General features: G+C 36.6%; 1 protein-coding gene across 1 annotated transcript in view; it reads right to left on the bottom strand.

Moving 5' to 3' along the window:
* LOC309665544 (uncharacterized protein) overlaps window positions 1-23,189 on the bottom strand; it is a 329,472-nt gene that overhangs the window by 269,366 nt on the left and 36,917 nt on the right. Inside the window, exon 2 of the mRNA XM_082472194.1 lies at window positions 8,094-8,195. Within this exon, the coding sequence (XP_082328320.1) occupies window positions 8,094-8,195 (102 nt within the window). The remainder of the gene's footprint in view (window positions 1-8,093; window positions 8,196-23,189) is intronic.

Here is a 23,189-nt window from a genome sequence, read left to right as displayed (position 1 = left end):
TAATATGGGTAAGGATGGAAGTAAGAATATGAGCAGAGTGAGTATTTAGTCCCACTCCTCCAAGAGTCAGATGCAAAATGGGATTAAAAGTGTAAAAATTTTATGAGGGAGAATGCCTCTGTAAAAGGAAATAGGAATGGAGGCAGAGAGGGCTAGGAGAACTGCCAGACCATGATGCAATCTCTCTGACAAGTGGGATACAAGGTTGGGTGTAAGTATCCTAGACTATCATGCAGTCTAAGGAAAGTTCAGCAAGCCATCAGAGTCCTTGAGACAAAGTTGGCAAAGGAGTCCCATGTCTCCCAAGAATGGGTCTGCCTTAAATTGCCCACCAACTCAGACATTGGTCTTGGTGCAAATGCAGCAATGGATTTCAGGTGGCGAATGCAGCTGCTGGGGTCCTCTGTCAATTCAGTCGCTGTAGTAGGAGGTCTGCAAGATGCAGTCTCATGGCCACTACATTGAGAGACATTTTTAAAGTTACATAACCAAAAGACTATATGTCTCAATGGGTACAAAGTATTTTTGGAGATCATATATTAGAGGGAACAAGCTGGATACACAGGAGGGAGAAGCCCTGAAGTTAATATTTAAGATGGAAAGTAGTCAATGGTAGTAACAAAGTTGAGAGTGTGACCATGAGGATAAGTAGCTGACGTAGGAAGGAGAGAAGACCACAGGAGAAGGAAGAATCAAGAAAACAAGGGTATTAAAAAGATCTTCCGCTTGGGTTATTGAACCCATCAAAATTGTGAATGGGGTAATCTAGAAAGAATGACAGTAATCCAGATACTGAAATCTTCAAAGAGTTAAGAGAAGCAACTTGGGGTCTCCAGATGACTGTGCAAGGGTGCAGTGGGTGTTATAATCTGATGATATGAGTTTTAAAGCTGTGGCTCTTTAGGGGCAGAAAGGGTGAAAAATTTGAAAACAACAATGAAGAGCAAGTAGTATATCTATACCATTTCCCAGCCCACTGGTTCAAAGAGTATGGGAAAGGAAGCAGTCACCCATCTAGAATTACAGAGGCAAAATATTATCTTTAGTATTTGACTTAAGTTATGGCAAAAAAAAAAAAATGAAAGGGACAGAGACAATGCTGAGCTCTAAAGAGGAGGTATTTTTGGTTATGACAAATGTATTCTAGAGGGCAGAAGAGTTTTAAGAAATGGAGGAAAGGGAGAAATGGGATCCTACTTAGCTGTTGCACAGAGCCATATGGGAATGAGAATCCAAGTAATAAATAATCCAAGTGGGCTTTGGGTTTCTTGTGGTAACTGATATAAACAGGGATACAGGGCTTGATGCAGTTGATATTGTATTTGGCAGATTTCGGTAGTGAAGCCCTCATCTAAACAGTCTAATTCTATTTTTTGGTGAGATTAGACGACCAAAGTGTACATACTCTGTATTCTTGGACTGTATTCCTTAAACCTAACTAAATCTCCTCTTTAGATCCTGTATTTGACTTTTTTCTAAAGTTTGTTACAGGAAACAGTAAGAGTCTGGTTTATCTAAACTACAGAGCTGCCGTATTTCCTTCACTTCTCCCCTTCTTTTCATGTGCTTGTCCATTAAGTCCTGATCAAATACTATTTACTTCATCATATCTTATTGCTCATTTTACTTTAATTAGTACTAAATCTTGAGGCAGATTGGGAATCAAGTCTCGGGCATCAACCATCCTCTGAGGATCCCATTGATTAGTCCATAACCTTTCCACGCGTTATCAGACCTGTTTTCTACCTGGTTATTTTTTGGGACAACTAACAGAAGTAGTTCAAATTCTTTCTACAGCTCCTAATATTCTGGAACTATCAGAAATATTCTAATTGAAATATCAGAATTATTCCAGTGCATTTTATCAATCCTTCTCTACTTTCACAGAAAAAGAAATACATGTCTATACTGCACAGACATAGACTTAAGAGAAACAGAATACCCACATATGTTTATACAAATGATATTGTCTCATGATCCCAGAGGGAGTTATACACTATAAGCCTGTGAGAATCCTTTTCTTGGGGGCTGAGAAATTCTTTTATAAATGTGTGCCTTCGATTTGATTCTTTTCAGCTACAAATCACTAGTAGGCTGTTGTAAACGGATTCACCTCAAAAGAAAAATACGGCAAGTTGCCTTCTGCTGTATCCAACAAAAGAGTTGCTAAAAGGTAACAATACTCTCTGGGAAGAAGGTGAAACTGCATCTCTAAACTCATATTATAAGCCATACCAAATTGTAATAAACTGTTTGGGGAAGAAGAAAACCATCAGAGAAGTTATCAAAATAGAACGCTGTCAGACGCTATATCCAGACTAGAAGGTATCCACAGAAGATGAACAAAGTTTCATTTCTATTTGCTACAATTTCAAAGCAGTGAATTTTACTTTATTATAAACATCAAATGAGAAGTTCTTCTTAGGCACATTACTAGTTTTAAATCAGTGTTGTTTTGAGACCTCTGTGTATATGTACATATATACACATACATGCGCACACACACACATACATGCATATACTTATCCTTTAAAAGCATAAAATTCATGATCAGAATATGTACCTAATTACCTTACTTCATTCTCCATCATACATTTCTTCTTTCTCCATTGCATAGCTTTCCGGAAGTGACAATGAAAATAAAACTTAAAATTTTCAAGTGCTATTGTCTGCTGAAGTTTTGTTGGATTTCACTTACATTTATATCAGTCCCAGTACTTCTAGCTCTATTTCAGGAAATCAAATGTTTCAAATATATCCATCTTGTTTTGGACATAAAAAGACAATTTGAATTAAAGTGGCAATGTCTACAAGAATAAGAAAAAGGACTTTTCCCTTTAAGGTTACCTGCTTTGTTGCCAAATTGATTATTTAAAACAAAGATAATGTGTTAAGGTGAATGATGTAGATCTGGCTGTTCAAAATCCATTCATTTTGGCCACTTTCCTCATTAACTTAACTAGTCCTGCAAGCAATCCACATTGATCAGGGTTAAATTAATAAATCAACTAGGTTCCAATCTATTTTTTTCATCAATATAGCCAAAAGAAGGATAAATTAAAAAATTGAAAAAGAGAAAAATAATAGCCTTTGTTTTATTCTTGTTTGTTTTCACTTGTGATGAAGATCCTTAGAAGAAACTTAGCTCGCTTTATCAAAAAAAAAAAAAAACACTGGTTTAAAGTCACGCTTCATTTCATGTTCTTCAAAGGAAAGCAATCTACAACTAATCAAGATACATTCTATATGAATTATTATCCTGCTCTTTCCTAACCAAAGATACACTGCCATAACCCACCATCACATCCATGGTAAAATGTCTCTCCAACATGAAAGAGAAGAATGGTCTTAAGAGATCAAACAGAAATTCTTTTTTTTTTTTAATTAATTAATTTATTTATTTTTGGCTGCATTGGGTCTTCGTTGCTGCAAGCGTGGGCTACTCTTCATTGCGGTGCACGGGCTTCTCTTTAGGGTACCTTCTCTTGTTGCGGAGCATGGACTCTAGGCACGTGGGCTTCAGTAGTTGTGGCACGTGGGCTCAGTAGTTGTGGCACGTGGGCTCAGTAGTTGTGGCTCACGGGCTCTAGAGCGCAGGCTCAGTAGTTGTGGCGCATGGGCTTAGTCGCTCCGCGGCATGTGGGATCTTCCCGGACCAGGGCTTGAACCCGTGTCCCCTACATTGGCAGGTGGATCCTTAGCCACTGTGCCACCAGGGAAGTCCCCAAATAGAAATTCTTAATATTAGAGGTTCAAGTACTATAAATGTACTGGTTTGCTGGTTTTATTCTTAAACCACAAAAAGAAATGAAATTTCTTGCAGAGTTCTTGCGTATTTTTAATCCTTAAAACACACACACAGATGCACGAGCACATACACACACCTTTCAAGTACTTCACTTGCTCGGAGTGAACATGGGCACATTTCTATTCCCAAGCATTGGGGGAATTTTCATGAAGTAAACTCTCTGCATGTCCATTTTCCAGCCACCTCTTCTTCATTCATTCTAAAATATAAAAATTTGTTCAACAAGCATTTCTTCAGTATCTATCATATGGCAGGCATTAGAAAAGGCATTAGAGCCCATTGATGAATGTTTTCTGGGCTCCTTCTCTTTGCTGTACTCAGTGGGTGGGAGGCACTTCACAATCCCCCTTTTCCTTCACCATGTAAACTGTTCTAAGTACGGATAGCTTCACAGTTTCAGCTCTTACCCTGATGCTCCTTGAATACATCTTAGTGCAAAACACACCCAAATAAAACACGAATTCAACGTCAAAAGAATATTTTAATCAAATTTTCATCAAAAGACAAAAGAGAAGTTATATTACAGTCACAGAGGAAAAAATAAATTCTCACAGCCCTATCAATCCCTGCTAACTCTATTTCTCCTCCCCACCCCAGCTGATATATTCAAAATCCCCTAGCTGATGTACCCTACTCAGCAAAACAAAATCTCAATAGCATTCCAAACAGCCTCCACTAAATAAAGCCTCAGTGGCTAGCCAAACCCCAAATAAGTGTTATTTTCATTCCCCCCAAAACTTCAATTATCTGTCTACATCTAGATATCTATATCATATCTATCTATATGTATATCACATTTCTTCTCATTTAAACCCTTGCCACTGAACTAATGGCTCATGCAGTCTTTTCATCATATCATTTACCTGAGTAAATGCACCCATGGCTGTGAATCCTTAATTTAGAAAAAGAATGTCACACCTGGATTCTTGAAAGCACAGAGTATGCCCAAGCTACATGCAGTCCTGGTTCTGCTTTGCTGCTCAGTCTTAAACCAGCTCCAAAGCAGAAGTCCAAGTTGGGACACTGAAGTCAAAATCGTTTGGTTCCATTACAGTACACACTGCGACTGCTTATAGGCAACGCCAAAGAGGCCTGCAGAGCCTCCTATTCACAAATTCCCTCCGGTCTAAATACACTCATTCTTCTTCCAACCACTCCCTTTCTCAATCCAAACCCAGTCAGGCTTCCCCAGCTCCATGTTCAGAACACTCTCTGTGTTCTTAGGTACGAAATAAGGAAAATTAAAAGCTGGACAAGTGAATGAAATAGGGCAAGGGCATGCTACTTACTTGCCTACATAAGCAATTTCTCCTCTCCTTTTCAAGGGTCATAAAAGATAAATATATAAAATTGATAAAAAGCAGGTAAGTAGTGGTTACGGGGGAAGGGGCAATATAGCATGGGGATGTGGGAGGTACAAATTTTGGGGTGTAAGATAGGCTCAAGGACGTACTGTACAACACGAGGAATATAGCCAATATTTTGTAATACTGTAAATGGAAAATAGCCTTTTAAATTGTATTAAAAAAATTTTTTTTAATTTTGTAAAGCAGGTAAGTCCTCAATAAGCATTACTGCTGTTATTGTTGTTGCAAATATTATATTTGTTCCTCTGGCAACTATGGGAATAGAGAGCCAAATCAAGATACTCTTTAAAAACAGACACCTGGGGACTTCCCTGGTGGCGCAGTGGTTAAGAATCCGTCTGCCAATGCAGGGGACACGGGTTCGAGCCCTGCTCCGGGAAGATCCCACATGCCGCGGAGCAACTAAGCCTGGGCGCCACAACTACTGAGCCTGAGCTCCAGAGCCCGTGAGCCACAGCTACTGAGCACATATGCCACAGCTACTGAAGCCTGCGTGCCTAGAGCCCGTACTCCGCAACAAGAGAAGCCACCACAATGAGAAGCCCGCGCACCGCAACGAGGAGTAGCCTCCGCTCGCGGCAACTAGAGAAAGCCCGCACGCAGCAACGAAGACCCAACGCAGTCAAAAATAAATAAATAGGGCTTCCCTGGTGGCGCAGTGGTTGAGCATCTGCCTGCCAATGCAGGGGACACGGGTTCGAGCCCTGGTCTGGGAAGATCCCACATGCCGCGGAGCAACTGGGCCCGTGAGCCACAACTACTGAGCCTGCGCGTCTGGAGCCTGTGCTCCGTGACAAGAGAGGCCGCGATAGTGAGAGGCCTGCGCACCGCGATGAAGAGTGGCCCCCGCTTGCCACAACTGGAGAAAGCCCTCGCACAGAAACGAAGACCCAACACAGCCATAAATAAATAAAAATTTAAAAATAAATAAATAAATAAATAAATTTATTAAAAAAGCAGACACTTGCACTACAAGCAAAGTGGAGGGAAGAGGAACTATCCTTGCCAAGGAGAAGTTTTAATTGATGACAGCTGCAGCACTAATGAGACTGCCTCCCATTGATACGGCTCCTGCTCTTAAGCACCCCTCAGAGGGGCAGCCATAGAGACAGGCAGAAACGACCCATTCTGTTGCCAGAACCTCCCATGTGGCAACATCAATAATCAGAGCAGCACTGATCCTCTGCCTTTAAATCCATGTTGTCAGCTCATACCACGTTTAGGGAATCAGACTCTCCAGGGAAATACCAGTTAATAAAAGAACTAGAGAAAAACCAAGTGTTGCTGTAAGGTGGCTCTTATGGTAGATGGCCAGTGTGTATTATTAGGAAAGACTAATGTCATGTAAAACATTTTTTTCAAAGCTTAAGAAAAATAAAAATTTCAATGGTAAATTTAACTGTTTACAAATATTTCTATATAGTTTCAATTTTCCATGTGAGCAAGATATTTCAAAGGCAGATACTCATTTCTGCAAAAGATATGATAGCCTAAAAGTTTTAGAACTTGAGTAGAAGAGGAGAAAATTCAGGTAATTCACCCCAGTACACCTCAAACATCTAGATATCTGAGATCACCTTTTCTTGTTTCTCAGCTATCTAGACTGGCTCTGTGAACTGCCCACTTTATAAAAAAGTAATAGCTGCAATGGGGTGTTTACCTTGGGCCTCAGTGTACCAAGTACCTTAGGTGAATTGCCTCATTTATTAGCCACAACCTTCCGTATAGGTACAATTGTAAATGAGGAAATTGAGGGATAGAAAATAAAAGTAATTTTCCTTCACGTAAATAGCTCCTGATTGAACTGGGGTTCAACCCTTGCAGTCTGAGTCCAAAACCTGTTCTTGTAACCACTAACTTCACTGCCTTCTTTTAATTTATCTGATCAAAAAGAGCTCATCAACTAAGTTCATGTCTACTTAAAAGTAAAACATCAAATATTTAGAGGCAAACTCTTTGCAATCTTCTTTCATATTTTCAAATTAAATCTAGACAAGTCAGCCCATTTTTTTATATCACAGTTCCCCTCACTCTCCAATATCTTCTATCAAGACCTATCAATTTCACCTCCAAAAAAATCCTGACTCAGTCCACTATTCTCCAACTCCACTGCCATCTTGTTCCTGGATTACTGCAATAGCCTCCTAATTTATGTTCTTCTTTCCACTTATATTCCCCCCAAATCCCTAAAATAGTACATAACAGTATGATTTCTATAAAATTTAAATCAGATTATGCTCCTCTCGTGCTTATTTTAAATTATAAATAAAAGTTGAAACATTTTTTTAAAGTAGCCTATTCTATCTTTGCCCCTCTGCATAGGGGCAAAAAAACTAACAGACTTAGAGGACTACAAATTCCACTTTGTTTTCATACCACTTGAAAAGCAACTTTTCTTCACTTCAGTGGAAAGAGCATAAAAATTCTCAACAAATTACAATCGACAGGAAGATGTTTTCAGGATAGGTTAGACATGTGTATATATCTTTGGTTACCTATGTCAGCCAATTTTTTCTCTGCCTAGTGGACAAATTTCTGGGCAAATTTATTGTGTGTCTCAAAGATTGGAAGGTAACTATATTCTGTATGCCAAGAATAAAGATAAGGGATATGCTAAAGCATGAGATATTATTAGAAGCAAGCTTAATGAAAAATGTAACACAAACCAGTCAAAGTAATACCCAAATTTCAAGGTCCAATGAGTCTCCTGTGGAAAACCCACCATTTGGCAATTTCTGCCTAAATGATTATTGCCTGCAGTCTAAGACTCTTCCAGGTTTCTGCTTAATGCAATATTTATTGATTTCCTACTATGTGCAAAGTGAAAATTGAATAATGTTGAAATATGGCCCCTGCTGTTTAACTGATTAAAGTCTACCAAATTATACACACTTATAATCAACTCTTGGCTCAAATACCTCTTCCTTGTAGGTAGAAGGTCCCAATTGACTTCAGTGGTCTCATACATCAAGAATTTCTTCACAGTGATGCTATATTTCTGTAACTCCAGTATCTTTTTACTAAAGAAAAATAAAGTTTGAACACTGTAATTAACTTATTCTATCTTTCCAATACATTGCAATTCATTTTAGATAAAATGCAGCACAATATTTGACATAAACAATGATAGGTTATATTCTGAAGAATGAAAACCAAAAGCAAGAACTCCAGACCTGATTCCAAGGTCCTGATCAAGGACTTGCGAACAAGTGCAAATGATACACTCATGCCCTCAGGAAATAAGAGTGGTTCAACGTGCTAAATCCAGCTATCAGTTGCAGTATCGTCTATTGCTTATCTGTTGCATTACCTGACTTCATGAGATTAGCCTGAACAGAATTTCAGTTTTAACAATGATTTAATGGAAAACTGAATGATATCTTAAAAACACTAATGTCAAAAATACTGGAAGATGGGCTTCCCTGGTGGCGCAGTGGTTGAGAATCTGCCTGCCAATGCAGGGGACACGGGTTCGAGCCCTGGTCTGGGAAGATCCCACATGCCGCGGAGCAACTAGGCCTGTGAGCCACAATTACTGAGCCTGCGCGTCTGGAGCCTGTGCTCCGCAACAAGAGAGGCCGCGATGGTGAGAGGCCCGCGCACCGCGATGAAGAGTGGTCCCCACTTGCCGCAACTAGAGAAAGCCCTCGCACAGAAACGAAGACTCAACACAGTCATAAATAAAATAAAAAAATAAAAAAGAACGTGAATTTCTTTAAAAAAAAAAAATACTGGAAGATGGATAGTGACTTTTATTCATTAAGGGATGTATTGAATATCTACTGTATACCCTGCTTATAGTAGGCACCCTGACTGGTTTTTCTTTAACTAAGCATTTGAACCTCATTTACTTAAGATACACCCAGGCAGGCAAATATATACCAAAGAGAAATGTGCAATATAATAAATGACATCTGTTTAATAAAACTTTTTACCACTCTACAAAGAATGGTGCAACTGCATTTTATTTTATTTAATAAAAATTTGCTATATTCAGTGGAGTACAGTGAAGTGGAGACACCAAGCTCTTCTTTAAATGTAAGAAAATACAGTGTCTATTACCTTTACCTTTTATGAGTTGCCTGCTCTCCCGTATTTGGCAAGACAAATAGAATTACATACTGTGAGTGACTCAGAACAGAACTTCACTATCAATCATCCCCTTGGCTCTGCACAAATTCTGTAGGGCATTCAGGACATTCTGCTGCCTATGAATATTTTAGACAAGAAGAATCCCCGAAAGCTTCCTGATGGATTAATACAAGAACGGAGGACGTTTACATGTTTTATAGCTATTTGCCAAAGTACTACAGCCATTACTACACTCCAATGAAAAGATGCCTCTTTAAACAGAAAGAAGCAACCCCGTGGAAGAGTTCTGGCTCCCTTTATCACAAACTGATTTCTAAGTAATGATATATAATATATAAATATTGCATGCAATCCTCTGCAGAAAATGAAAGGCTGTACTGGTGCCAATGCCTTTACACCCAGCAATAATTGTGGGGGGAAAAAAAAGTAGAAAGAACATGTATGCCAGCTATTTAAGAAAAGAAGTTTGCTCACATACCTCTTTAGCTATGCCAATGAAATAAAAAGCAATTTATTGGCTTCCCTATCATTTTATTGTGATTCACACCTATGAATAAACAGCAGAGTACCATTCTCAACAGCAATTCACAACTTACCAAATAAAGTTTATACTTTATTTTAAAGGTAACAAAACTTAGAAACCACAGGAAAACAAACAAAGAAAAAATTTATTTGTCGGGCCACTACTATTGATATTTTAAAGTATTTCCTTCCAGTTTTTTTTTATATGTAGTATTCCATATCTTATGTTTCCACTAATATTTAAACATTTTCCCAAGTTATTATAAAGTCTTCATAAACATTTTAATGCTACATAACATTCCATTAAGAATATGTAACAAAGTTGATTTAACATTTGTCCATGTCAGATACGTAAAAGGAGCCCAATTTTCACTCTTATAAATATCATTATTTCATATCACCATTCATACATATTTCACTTATTGTTTTACTTTTTTTATTTCTAAATTAAGCAATATATCTTCCATCTAGAAATGGTGGGATAACACACCCAAGTTCCCAACAACAAAACAGGTTTTGTTGTTGTTGTTATTGTTGTTTTAGTGTATCTTCTCTTACTAAGGACAGAATAGAGAAAGTTCACATATATCTAGAGAATAAATTAGTGACTACCAATTATAACATGCTTTACAATTTATTAACATTCTCACAACTACACTGGGATGCGTAATTATCTCACGTTTTCAAATTAATAAATTGTAGAAAACTAATGCAGACATTAATTATGTGCTCAGAATTCACCAGAAGGAGAACACTAAATAACTCTAGAAAAAATAATTTAGACTTCTTGCCAAAAATGGAAATAAAATTATTTAAGACAAGAGACAAGTCTTAAGCTTGCAAAAAAAAAAGTAATTCATGACAAATACAAACAGCAAAGAAAAAGGTATCAGAACAAGTTTTAAGTTTTAGCACGAAGAACTGAATCAGTCAGGGTTCAACCAGAAAACAGAAACACCATGAGTTTCAGGCTAAGAGATTTATTATAGGAGTTAGATCTCACAAAATTAGAGGAAAAGCTGGGCAAAGGAGGCTCAAGAAGCTCAGGAGGTCCAAGAAGTTGGAGGATCAGAGTGAGTGTGACCAGCCAGGCAATCTGGAAATCCAAGCACATCCAGCCACTGAAATGGGACTTGAAAGGACTTCAAAGGAAGCTCTACGGGAAGTGTGCTTCTGTGCAGCTACCACTCCTCTGAGTCCACTACAGAGAGTTGGGAGTGGGCCTGGAACCACTGTGGGTCAACCATCAGAAAGAAAAGCTGGATGCAGACCAACAGCCAGCTGGAACCTGCCAGCACCCAAGGGCACCTCTGCATCTGTCACTCACTGCATCTAACCATGTCGACCTTCTAGGAAAATGGTTACTGCTTCACTTCTGCCTTCCAAATCTTGCATAAAGTCCTCTTTTGGCCAATGCTAACCTAAAGCAACACAGGGAGGAGCATTCTAACACATATGGTTCTAGTATAAGTGACGCACTACAAACTACCACAAGGTTTGGAGTAAATGGACAGGTAATTAGCATTATAACACAGCATGCCTCTTCTAACAACAGTTCTTGCTATCATAGAAAGAAAAAACTCAAGACGTTAGTATCAAGGAAAACTGCAACACTAATGGGAGAAAAAAACAAAAGCCTTCTTTTTACACCAAAACATGAAACGTATAATAGGAATAAGCAAGTAAAACCGTCTGATTTGCATGTCTGAGGGAGAAATGATCTAGTAAGATTACTTTCGCAAGTTAATAAGAAATTGCTTCCTCATTAATCATCACCACCATTAAACAAGGTTCAACTAGAATCTTTGTTGCTCATCTATTATAGCTTATGAATACAATGCGGGGTTTTTCAATTTTTTTTTCAAATTTTTGAAGGGAAACATAAAACTTAGAAAGCCCAAAACATAAAAAGGAAGGAGGCAAGAGAAGTGCTAAATGATCGCACTCCATCAATCTGAATGGGACTGATGGAATGTGAAATAAGTTCTAGGGCAAAAATACGTCATAGAACAACAGGAAATGTCAGATATTATTTACTTGTTTAGCATTATAAAGCACAGGTAGGAAAGGAGAAATGGAAAAAAATGTTTTCCTTAAATAAAATGTCTAAAACATTTTGGGCACTGAAATGTGCCCTATGTCCCACAAATAAGAAATGTAAGGCCACTGCTGTTTTGAAAAAAATACATATTTTTCTAAAGAACAAAGTATAATAGTAAGTATGGAATATCACAGTGAGGCTAGCTTACAACAAACAAATTAAAATGATGTATAATAATCTAGTAATAGAAAGACTGTCTAAATGATCAAAATGAAGAAGAAAATTTTTACCTGAATTACTCTAATTCATTGTTTAAAATTTTTCAATTCAAAATTATTTTTTCAGATCTGCTACATAAGGTGCTAAGCATACAAAGATGAATAAGATATATGTAAGGGGAAATCTGCCATTTGTGTTAGCCATGCAAAATCTAAACCTCTTTCTACTTTGTGTGCAGTGCCTCCACTTCATTATCTCGGTGGAAGAGCAAAAGCTTCTTCCCTTAAAGGGGCTGAGTATGTTAGACACCCACATTCCTAGTCATCCTTGCAAACAGAGAATAACCTCGTGACCTAGGCTCTGGCAATCAAGTACAACCATATCTGACTCTGACACATCCACACTGTCTGCAGATGGAGGCTGCAAGGTCAGGGCACAGCAATGGCATGTGGTAGAAGCTGTGGTAAAGTTGAGGTGTTGGCACCAAAGGGGCAGCAGTACAGGTGTAGATTGATGTTCTGCCATTGTTTCCTCATTGCACCAGTTCTGATATGGGATTTGGAGCTTTGTTCCTAGAAACATTTTTCCATACATAGTGTTCTAGCCTTACATTAAACCTGGCAGGCACCCAATATCTTTTCAATAAGCTCCTGCTTAATTGGAGTATCTGCTACCTGAAAATAAGAACTTTGAGTGATATATATGTTTGCTAGCCTCAAAGAGTTCACAGTCTGAAAACAGAAACCAAATGATAATACCATATAAAAGGCATAAGCATGCTATATCTAATTAACGACCAACATCTCCATTGTGAGGTCTCAAAGGCACTTCAAACTTAGAATGTCCAAAACTTGAACTCAGACTGGGCCCTCTGTCACCTTTCTCTGAGTCAATAATTGGTACCATTCTTCTGGTTGTTCATAAAAAAAAAAACAGTAAAACTTCTTGAAACTGCCCTCTCCCTCATTCTCAATATCTAATACATCATTAAGTCCTATCGATCTTGCTTCCTAAATATCTCTCTAATCATTCACTTCGCTGCAGTATTATCACCACCCCCAAAGGCTAAGCTTCCATGATCTCTCACAGGACTGCCTTCATCAGTTAGCCTTCTAAGTGACTGATGACCCACACTTTGGCTTCCTTCCAAAGTATTTTTCACAAAGTGATCTTTTTAAAATACATATCAGGGCTTCCCTGGTGGCGCAGTGGTTGAGAATCTGCCTGCCAATGCAGGGGACACGGGTTCGAGCCCTGGTCTGGGAAGATCCCACATGCCGCGGAGCAACTGGGCCCGTGAGCCACAACTACTGAGCCTGAGCGTCTGGAGCCTCTGCTCCGCAACAAGAGAGGCCGCGATAGTGAGAGGCCCGCGCACTGCGATGAAGAGTGGCCCCCACTCGCCGCAACTGGAGAAAGCCCTCACACAGAAACGAAGACCCAACACAGCCAAAAATAAACATAATAAATAAATAATAAAAAAAAATTAAAAAAAAAAAAAACATATCAAATCATATGATTCAATTACTCAAACTTCTCAATCGTTTCTCAAGGCTCTGCATGGTCCAGCCCCTGCTTGTCTTCCTACTCTCATTTCTGTCCACTTTCTTCCCCTAGTATTTCCATTCCCAAACACACTAGCCCTCTTTCCTGTTCTCACTGCTCCCGATGCTTCTCCTTGTTTTGTATCATAACATCCTACTCGCCCTTCAAATTTTAGTTCAAATACCACAACCTCAAGGAAGACTTTGATGAATGTTGGACTATAGCCGGTCTTCTTGTTACAAGCAATCAAAGCTCCCTGTATTTTTACTTACAGAATTTATCACAGTTTGCAATTTACAACATAGTGCCTATACTTAACAATGCTGTATTGTACATTAAAAAATTTGTTAAGAGATCGCAAGTTAACTGGTCTTACCACAGAAAAAGATGGGGGGCAGGAAGAAATTTTTGGACGCAATGGATGTTTATTACCTTAATTGTGGTAATGGCTCATGGGTGTATGCAGATGTTCAAACCCATCAAATCCTATACATTAAATATGTGCAGTTTTTTGTATATCAATTATACTTCAACAACACTGTTAAATTTTGTTTTAAATCCAGAACTGCCACTGATGTGCTGATAAATGTTTAAAAGAATAGCTGTGGTGGGAGGGAATGTATGTGTCTTACAATTTTAAATAATTTTAATTAAATTATTTTTAATTATTTTTATTTAAATGATTTTAATATTTTTTCCAATTTAAAAATAATAAAATATACAATACCCTTTATCAAAAATTCTATATAGTCCATTGATTTTCACAGAATGCTTTTGTTGATTTTTGGTGAACTCTTATATCCATAGCCAACCTGTAATTGTGATTGACAAGTTAGCGTAGTTCCAACATGAATGCTTGTTGACATTTCCCTTTACATTAACAAGTAAGATAAAAAAATGAACTATGTCAGAACTTGACTCATTCATCAGTGATGTAAAGGACTTCTTTAATAGTAGTTTTAAATACTGGAAGAGTATTTCTTCTTTTTTGTGTTATTCACCATTTAATGGCTACAAATACACAGCACACTTTTAAGTTTAATTATATCAACAAAACAATAAATCAAGCCCTGCTTTGTAGAATTTGCCAATTTCTACGGGAAAATACTCCCACGATGGCCAATTGCAAACTACCAACAAGATATCACTAACACAGAGTGGGAACTGATACATACATAGTATCACACTGCTATATCATATATCAACCATAAAAATACAATAGACATAGATAACCCTAACAGCATAGATAATAGAAAAATGTAGTAAAATAACTAGGAAGTGATACATTTTGAATATCTATTAACTTTGTTTTTCATATAATGTATTTAATTGTAAGTTTGTATAACTTAATTTTTTTAACTTTATATACCTTAATGTGAAAAGAGGTAAGCTATTTTTTTTTTCTCTGTATTTCACTGTTGTCACTTTGGAAATATTTATGGTAATTTTTTAAAATATTACACATAATTTGTAATAATGACTGTGTGTAACGGCTGACTTACAATATTCCTTGACATTTTAACAACTGGTTCTTGCAAGCCAGTGAAAGCTGATTCCAGCATGTTGTGGCACCACCTGCATGGAGCTGCTTGTGACACTCTTGGTTGGAATGACAATGCCATATTTTTCTATTTCTCTTATATAACACTAAACTAGTATCAATAATGGTATTTTACTGAGTGTGTTCATAATTCATTGAACTTTTAAAATGAGTAAAACAATTTTAACTCATTTCAAATATTTAATATATGTCTTTTACAAAATATCACTAAAAATATTTGTTAAATATTAATATAAACTTCAATATACATTCTCATTCTAATAAAAATTATGAGTAAATAAACTAATAGAAGTAAAATATTAGTCAAAAATAACAAAACATACTACATTAAAGTGAATAAATTTTAATTATATACAACTGGGGAAAATAATGTTATTTAGTTTAAAACACAAAGTGTTATTTAGTTTAAAAAACAAACTGCGTCAACAGAGGCATTGTTAGCCATAGATATATTTTTGTAGAATTTTCCAGCTGCTGTAAAAGTTCTCTCTGACTCAGCCCTGGCCAGAAAAATGTTAACAAGATAGTTATAAACTACTTTCAAATATTTTCCTCTGATTCCTTTGTCTTCAAAGAATTTCACCTTTTTACAACTTGATAAAAATACTGATAACTTTGGAGAGTTCTATTTGAACAGCTCTTAGCTTTTTGGCAGGGACTGCACTGTGTTTCACAGTGCAGTTTTTGATTCAAAGAAAGCATTTCACATTCTGTGTCATCATCTTTAGTTTCAAAATATAAATATATAGATAGATATCCCAGGACTGAGACACTGATAGAAATTTCAGTGCCCTCATGTTCATATCCTACTTGTTTGGAAAACTTTTAACTGAGTAAGAATTAGTCTTGCAAAGAAAGTTTTGCTTGGTGAAATTATTTGCACCTCCTCCTGAGGACTGTGGATGTCTAAAAAGAAAAAGTTTTCCAAAAGAATGTACTTCTGTTCAATTTACATTTTTGCTACTGTGTATATCACTCTTGTTTAAAAAAAAAAAAAAGGAAGGGGTTGTTCAACAAATTTTTCTTCTCCACCATGAATTGAGTATCTTGTGTCATTGATTGTGATGTCAAAATATAAGTGTTATATGTTAGTTATGCCTCAATAAAGATGGAAATAAAATGGGAAGCACATTAGAAAAATACAAATGAGTCAGATTTTATATTATTTTTAAATAACAAAATAATAGGTTCATGAGACACCTCATCCCTCTGGCAGCTACTAGTTGTGTTGCCTTTTTGGATATAGTCTACTTCAACCTAAGCACTACCCAGAGCTGCCATCCCCCATGTAGTAGGTGTAGTCAGAACTTCAACACAAACTTCCCAATTGTAGCTACCCTGAGAGAAGCTCTGGTAATGCCACCTCTGGACAACTTCTACTATCTGAACAGCACTTTAAGTTTGGCTCTATCTCCAGCCAAACAAGAAAGGATAGCCTTAGCTTGTCTGATGACTTAAATTGTGTCCTGTCTAGCCAATGTTCAACATTTGGTGTTTGTTTGATTGTTTTATTGATGGCCAATGAGACAGGGAAGGAGACATGCAGGAGCTGAGTTGTAAAGAGAGGCTAAGGGAGGTTTTGGTAATGGTGTGAGGATAAGAAAGAGGAGGCAAGAAAGGGAAGGTAAAGGAATGGGTAAAACTGCCAATAAGTATGAACAAAGCTGCTGATCAATACTTGAGATAACAGTATCCCACCAATAAGATATGCCAGTCTCTCAGTACTTAATATTAGCTTAACATACAGAGCATTAAAATTTTTTTAAATTACGATGTAACAAACACCATGACTGGCTCAGTGACTGTGATAATACTGATACTAGCAAAGGACAATGTCACCAAACTGAAAAAAATAAAATCTTTTTCTGGTGTTAGGGAACCGTACGTAAAAAGAGCTAGAAAATGTGAGTAGGCACAGAGAGGAAAAAAGTATAATTACCTTTCAGAATGAGCTCAAAAGTACAAAAGAAAAATAACACTAAAAAAAGTCAACTAACAATTTCAACAATAGAAAGATAAATTTGCTCTTTGATATAAGTATATTTTAAGTGACTTTGATATAAGTATGTTGCAGATATTCAAGGAGGGTCATCAGGACAGTGACATAGGTCATTCCAGACTTTATTCCTCCTCATAAGAAGATCAACTAATAACTATACATCCGGAACCTGGGGGTGAGGCTGAAGCACCCCCCTGGACAACATAGGTGGAGAAGGACTGCATTAGAAGGGTGGACATCTCATCTCATGCTCTCCTGCCCTCAGAGTAGCGTTTACATCATCAGCTCCCCTGGTTCCCAGGTCTTCAGACTCAGACTGAATTACACCAACAGCTTTCCTGGGTCACCAGCTTGCAGACTGCAGATCGTGGGACTTTTCAACCTACATTATCATATGAGCCAATTCCTCATAATAAATTATATATATGATATACTGGTTCTGTTTCTCTGGAGAAACTTGACTAATAGAGTTACGTATAGGGGAAGGGAGGGAACAAGCAAAAGGGAACAAGGATAAAGCTAGAATTTTCAGAATATATCTTGCTTTGTGTATTTGATGTTGGGAATATATAAATATTTCACATAATTGTAAAATTTAAAAATTTTAAAGCAATCTCTAAAAAAGCAAAAGCAAAAATATTGATAAATTAAATGGTGTAACAAGTTAGTAGCATAACTGCACACATCATTATTTCAAGTGTTTTTAAAATACAGTAATTTGATCCTACATGCTTAGTGGAATACACACTAAGCTGCAAATATACAAAAAGAGCTGCAAAAAAAATTCGTAAACTGTTTTCAGTAATCATACCATTGGAGGTAGTGTTAGTATTGCTATACTAAGTGTACTGTTAAAAAAAAAAAAAGCAAATGAATAATTATACTGGTATTTGTGGGAACCAGAATTTTTGGCAGAATGCAAAGAGAAGCAAATGTAAGACTAAAAAGGTTAAGTAAAATCTCTGTGGTCTTGAATTGGAATTGAAATTATCAATATGAAATCATGATATACTTTATTTTTAACACACACACATTTCTTAGGTCTGTTCACTAAAAAGGCAATAGCATGTTTAATACACAGCTTGTGCTTTCTAAATATTATTTTTCCACTAAAAGAACTAGTACTCCTTGGACAAATAGAGGATTCTAAGATGGGGCAGGAAATGTAAAAGATGATTCTATAGAACGTTTTGTCAAGCCAGGAACCAAAAAATCTATCAAAGACTACTGAGGACAGATAGAAAGGATTCAAGAGATAATAAAATTTTTCCTAGTCAAAATATGGACAATTTGAAATTCAACAAGAATAATAACTGCAACTGATTGAAAAATCAAAAATGCCAAAATTCATGATACACAATGACACTTTTAAAAAAGTATTGCACATCTTAGCAAAATACTAGGGAACCAAGTCATTATTTTGAAAACTTATATATCCTGACTTTCTTGCATGAATTCAGACTATTTGAGGGTAATTAAATAGTTGATTAGGGAAAGTTTCTTTATAGAAGTATTTCAGGTAATAAATTTTAAAAGGAGAATAAAACATCATCATTTTGCAACTCCTAATAAAATAATATATCCAGGCAGTGATCATCAATTGATTGCTAACATCAACAGAAGAGAAACAACCAGACATCCTGTGCTCTCTATGAATATCCTTATGAAACTTTCTTGCAAGAAAAAAAAAAAAAGAAAATCAGACTGAATCTGGTCAAGCCTTTAAATCTAACTACTTATTTATAAAAAGTGAGGGAGAAAGAAATCTGTTAAAGAAAACCATGAGATGCAATTGGCAAAATCCATACTGTAAGAAAATTTGCAGAATAATTGCAATGGAAAAATAAAAAAGAGAAAGGAGGGGGAAACACAAATTAAAATAGATTTCAGATGAGTCTTTTCAAATGCTTGCCATTGTGAACCCTATTTAGATCCCTATTTGAACAACAACAAAAAAATTATGAGACCATTGGGAATATTTGAACACTGACTGGATATTACATGACATTAAGTAAATTTTTAGGAGTGATCATGACTTGTGATTACATTTTTAAGAATATCATTTAGAAACAAATACTGAAATGGTTACTTAAGAAATGATACAAAGTAGGGAATGTTACTAGGTGAAAAAGGTTGACCATTTTTTTATAATTGTAATCATTGTTAAAGCCATACCAGCCACAAGATAATTCACTATACTGGTGTCAAAACATATGCATGTTTGAAATTTTTCATAACAAAAAGCTTTTTAAGTATTGTGTAAATAATGATACTTTTAAAATTTTTAAATCTAGAGTTCCTCAATAAAATATTAGTAAATTTAATATAACTGTATAACTAAAAATGATAGAACTCTAGGCATTCTAAGCAACAGATATGGAAAGACTGAAAATGCTATCTATAGCTTCCAAAAACAGCCCAAGGATTAAAAACAAAGAGCTGAAAGGAATAAATTAAACTTTATCATTCTTACAAAAAGTAGGAAAATTAGAAAAAAAAAATTAAGCGATGTAAACAGAAAATACAAAGTAAAATGGTAGAAACTAGTTCATGTATTCAATAAAAAGTATAAATTGACAATATAACAAGAGAAATTGAGGGGTCAAGTACAATAGTGGGAGAGGTCCAAAGGCCAAAAGCCTACAGTGCAGCCCTCAGCTCCCCAAAATACTAGACACACACACACACACACACACACACACACACACACACACACACACTTATAGAGCAAGCTGTTCACTTATTCATTCAAACATCTAATGAGAAGCCACTAACTCTTTAGTACTGTCTAAGGACTAGTGGCATAACAGTAAACAAGATAGACCTGATGCCTTCCCTCATGGAGCTTACAGTCTAGTGGGAAAATGCTGTTCCATTCAGAATAAGTTTGTACATATAGTCTGTTTTTCTTTTAAGAATGAGAGGTATTAAAAAATGCAAACCCTAGGGAATGCCAATACCCGTCAGGAAATAATATTCACCATCACATCATACTCATGCACAAAGCTACAGAGCACCCCTGACCCTTGTTACTGAAGTCCAAGACAGATCCACAGACACACAGATAGAATGAGAGTGCCCACTCAAGGCTAAAGAGGGCCCAGTTTAGAATAGTTTGGGGTGATACCAGAAAGATACTGACAGTACAGAATCAGTAAAGTCTCATTAGGAAAACAGAAATTGTGCTAAATAGTTCAGAGAGTATGTTCTACAAGGAACCCTTATAAAAAATGATCGAAGGACTGAAGGATCAAAAATGTTTAAGTGAGGAAAATCAGAGAATAAGAACTACAGAAGCTGCTACCACCCCTTGGGCTGGAATAACAAAAGGGAGGAGAGATTACCAGAACCCAGAGCACAATGACTGCTAAAACTGCTAGGGACTGCTGTTGCCAGTGAAATCTCTGACAACCTAGTCTGAACCATCAAAAGCCACTGGGAATGGCAGTCACCCCTGACCTTAGTTCTGATACCACTAAAACCACAGGAGTCACTTGGACAACTGGTGAAACCACCTAAGGATACTGGACTGTATACAGAATAGCTGTATTCTCCTGTTGGAAATGCCATCATAAGCAGAGGCTACTCCTATCTTCCCATCTGCAGTCTCACAGGTGCTTCCTATTAGTCAAATCTAACTGTAAGCTACTGGGCAGAGTCTGGAAATTGAAGTTTGCAAGGGTTGAGCTTCTTGGTATACAGAGTAAGGCATGGAAGGGCAGGGCGAACCTAAGAGCAACCAAAAGACAGCCTTTGGGTGTTCATCATCCATTCCCTCCCTTCTATTCATAGTTAACTTCTTTATAACAACTTGTTATTTGGAGGAACGTAAATCAGGAATTCAAAAACCGAGCAGAAGCCACCAGACTCAATCAATGCTGAACTGACTTCAACAACTTGAGTCTTTCTAGCAAAGCATAGCATGAACCTGAAATAGCAGCTCTAGGTCAATTCCAATAAACTCTATCCCAGAATTCGTAGAAGAAAACATGTCACCAACTTAGTTGATAATTATGATTCTATACTGTATAGTTTAGCCTTTACCATAATGATATGATAGTTTTCTTCTCACTGGACAAAAACAATGGCATACTTCCAAATTATTTATTTCACTGAGCACTAATTTACCAATAACTGTACCTGAAATAATTTAAACACTAATAGAAATTACACCGATACATAGCTATTTGTTTCCAGCAATTAAACAGCAATTATTAATATACTCACTAATGGTTCAAAAGTTTTACAATAAGAAATGAATCATTATATTCCTAAAGGTTTATTTTTAATTGGCCCAGCTATTTATGGTTAAGCATATTATAATTTAATTAATCTAGATTTTATGGTAGTCTCTAACTTTTATATATCCCATATTTAAAACAAAGCCTGGTCTATTAAGATTAACACTGATATCACAATAACTCATAAAATTAACATTATGTTCTAGAAAAATACAATCAAATAATAATAATAGAAATCTTTTATTCTTTAATGTATACTAGTAACAAAAATTTCAGTTGATTGAAAAAAATCATTATGTTTGATATATCAGGACACCTTCTAATATATAAAATGTCATCTAGCAGGTGTAAATGTAAAATGATGCCCTATTTTCTAAAATTCCCATTCATCCATTGTATAATATATCATGCTTCATGCTGTTTTACATTATGTAAAATAAACAATGAATACAGACTCTGAATTTTAATGCCTGAGGTGTGAAATTAGTCCTCTGCCAAGGATGTTTCTGATTGTTAGAGATTTAAAACATTCAGAAGTGTGTCAGTCTGAGACAACATTTCTTCAGTTCACTTACAAGAAATGAAAAGTAATCTAGATATTTAAAAGAAGAGAATAAGACTGTGTGATACAATGCACCGTGTTGTGATTTTGCACAGTCTTTGATATTTATTGGATTTTATGCATACTACTTACACGGGCAATAAATTGTTCACATACTCTCAGTTTTCCTAATTTTTCCTCTGAGGCTCCTTTACACATTGCAGTTATCACAAATCCTCCATTATAACAAGATCATCTTGTTTACAAAGTATAATCTCGAAAAACATTTGCACCTCTAATGTAATTAAGTACTTGTTCACATGATAATGTGTCCCACCTAATCTTCTATTTGCAAATTTCCATATCTGCACAATGAATAGAAATATTTTTGTGGTTAATAAAAATCTTTGGGGACTTCTGCGCTAGGATGGTGTAATAAAACTGGTGCACAGAATTTCCTTTCCCAACATTCAAATCAGTGAAATAAAAATAGCAAAACCCAGGAAAAATCCAGCAGCAGCAACTAGGCAATACAATGCCATGAAGCTCAAAAAGTGGCATCCAAAAGCGGGACAAAAGATGAGAATCTGGAGCAGAGTGGCAGGTATTTTATAGTGAGGCATCTACTCATCCCTCAGAAGCCAAATAGTGAGTTATTTCTGAATACCTCCAAGTCTGGAAAAAATGAACTGAGTGATGTTCTGATGGGGAGAAGTGGACAGAGCTACAGGCAAGAAACAGGTAAAGCTTGGGAAATGAACAATGAAGTTAAAAAGCTGAGTACCTCTACTAGAAGCAAAGGCTCCAGGCTACACGTGTAACGTGGAAGAGGGCAGATCCAGTTCCCTGTTCCCTCAGTAAGAATGGGACATGTGTTCCAATTAGTTTCAGGGAACCCTAGTGTGGGAGGTTTAACAAAACCTCAGAAGTGAGAATAGAGTCCGAATACTCTAACAAAGCCTGCACAGAATTCGGCTCAACTCTCTTTCCAACTCCGCTCCCCACAGTTCTTCACTATGAAAGACATAAGAAATACACAGCCATCAATTTCCAAGATATACAAACAGCTCATACAATTCAACAACAACAAAAAACAAACAACCCAACTGAAAAAATGGGGAGAAGACCTAAATAGACATTTCTCTGAAGAAGATAGACAGATGGCCAATAGGCACATGAAAAGATGCTCAACATTGCTAACTATTAGAGAAATGCAAATCAAAACTACAGTGAGGTACCACCTCACAATGGTC

The sequence above is a fragment of the Balaenoptera physalus genome, assembly GCF_965194825.1.
Source record: "Balaenoptera physalus genome assembly, chromosome: 8".
Lineage (NCBI taxonomy): Eukaryota > Metazoa > Chordata > Mammalia > Artiodactyla > Balaenopteridae > Balaenoptera > Balaenoptera physalus.
The sequence above is the reverse complement of the archived record's forward strand: the minus strand, read 5'-3'. Positions and strand labels throughout refer to the sequence as shown.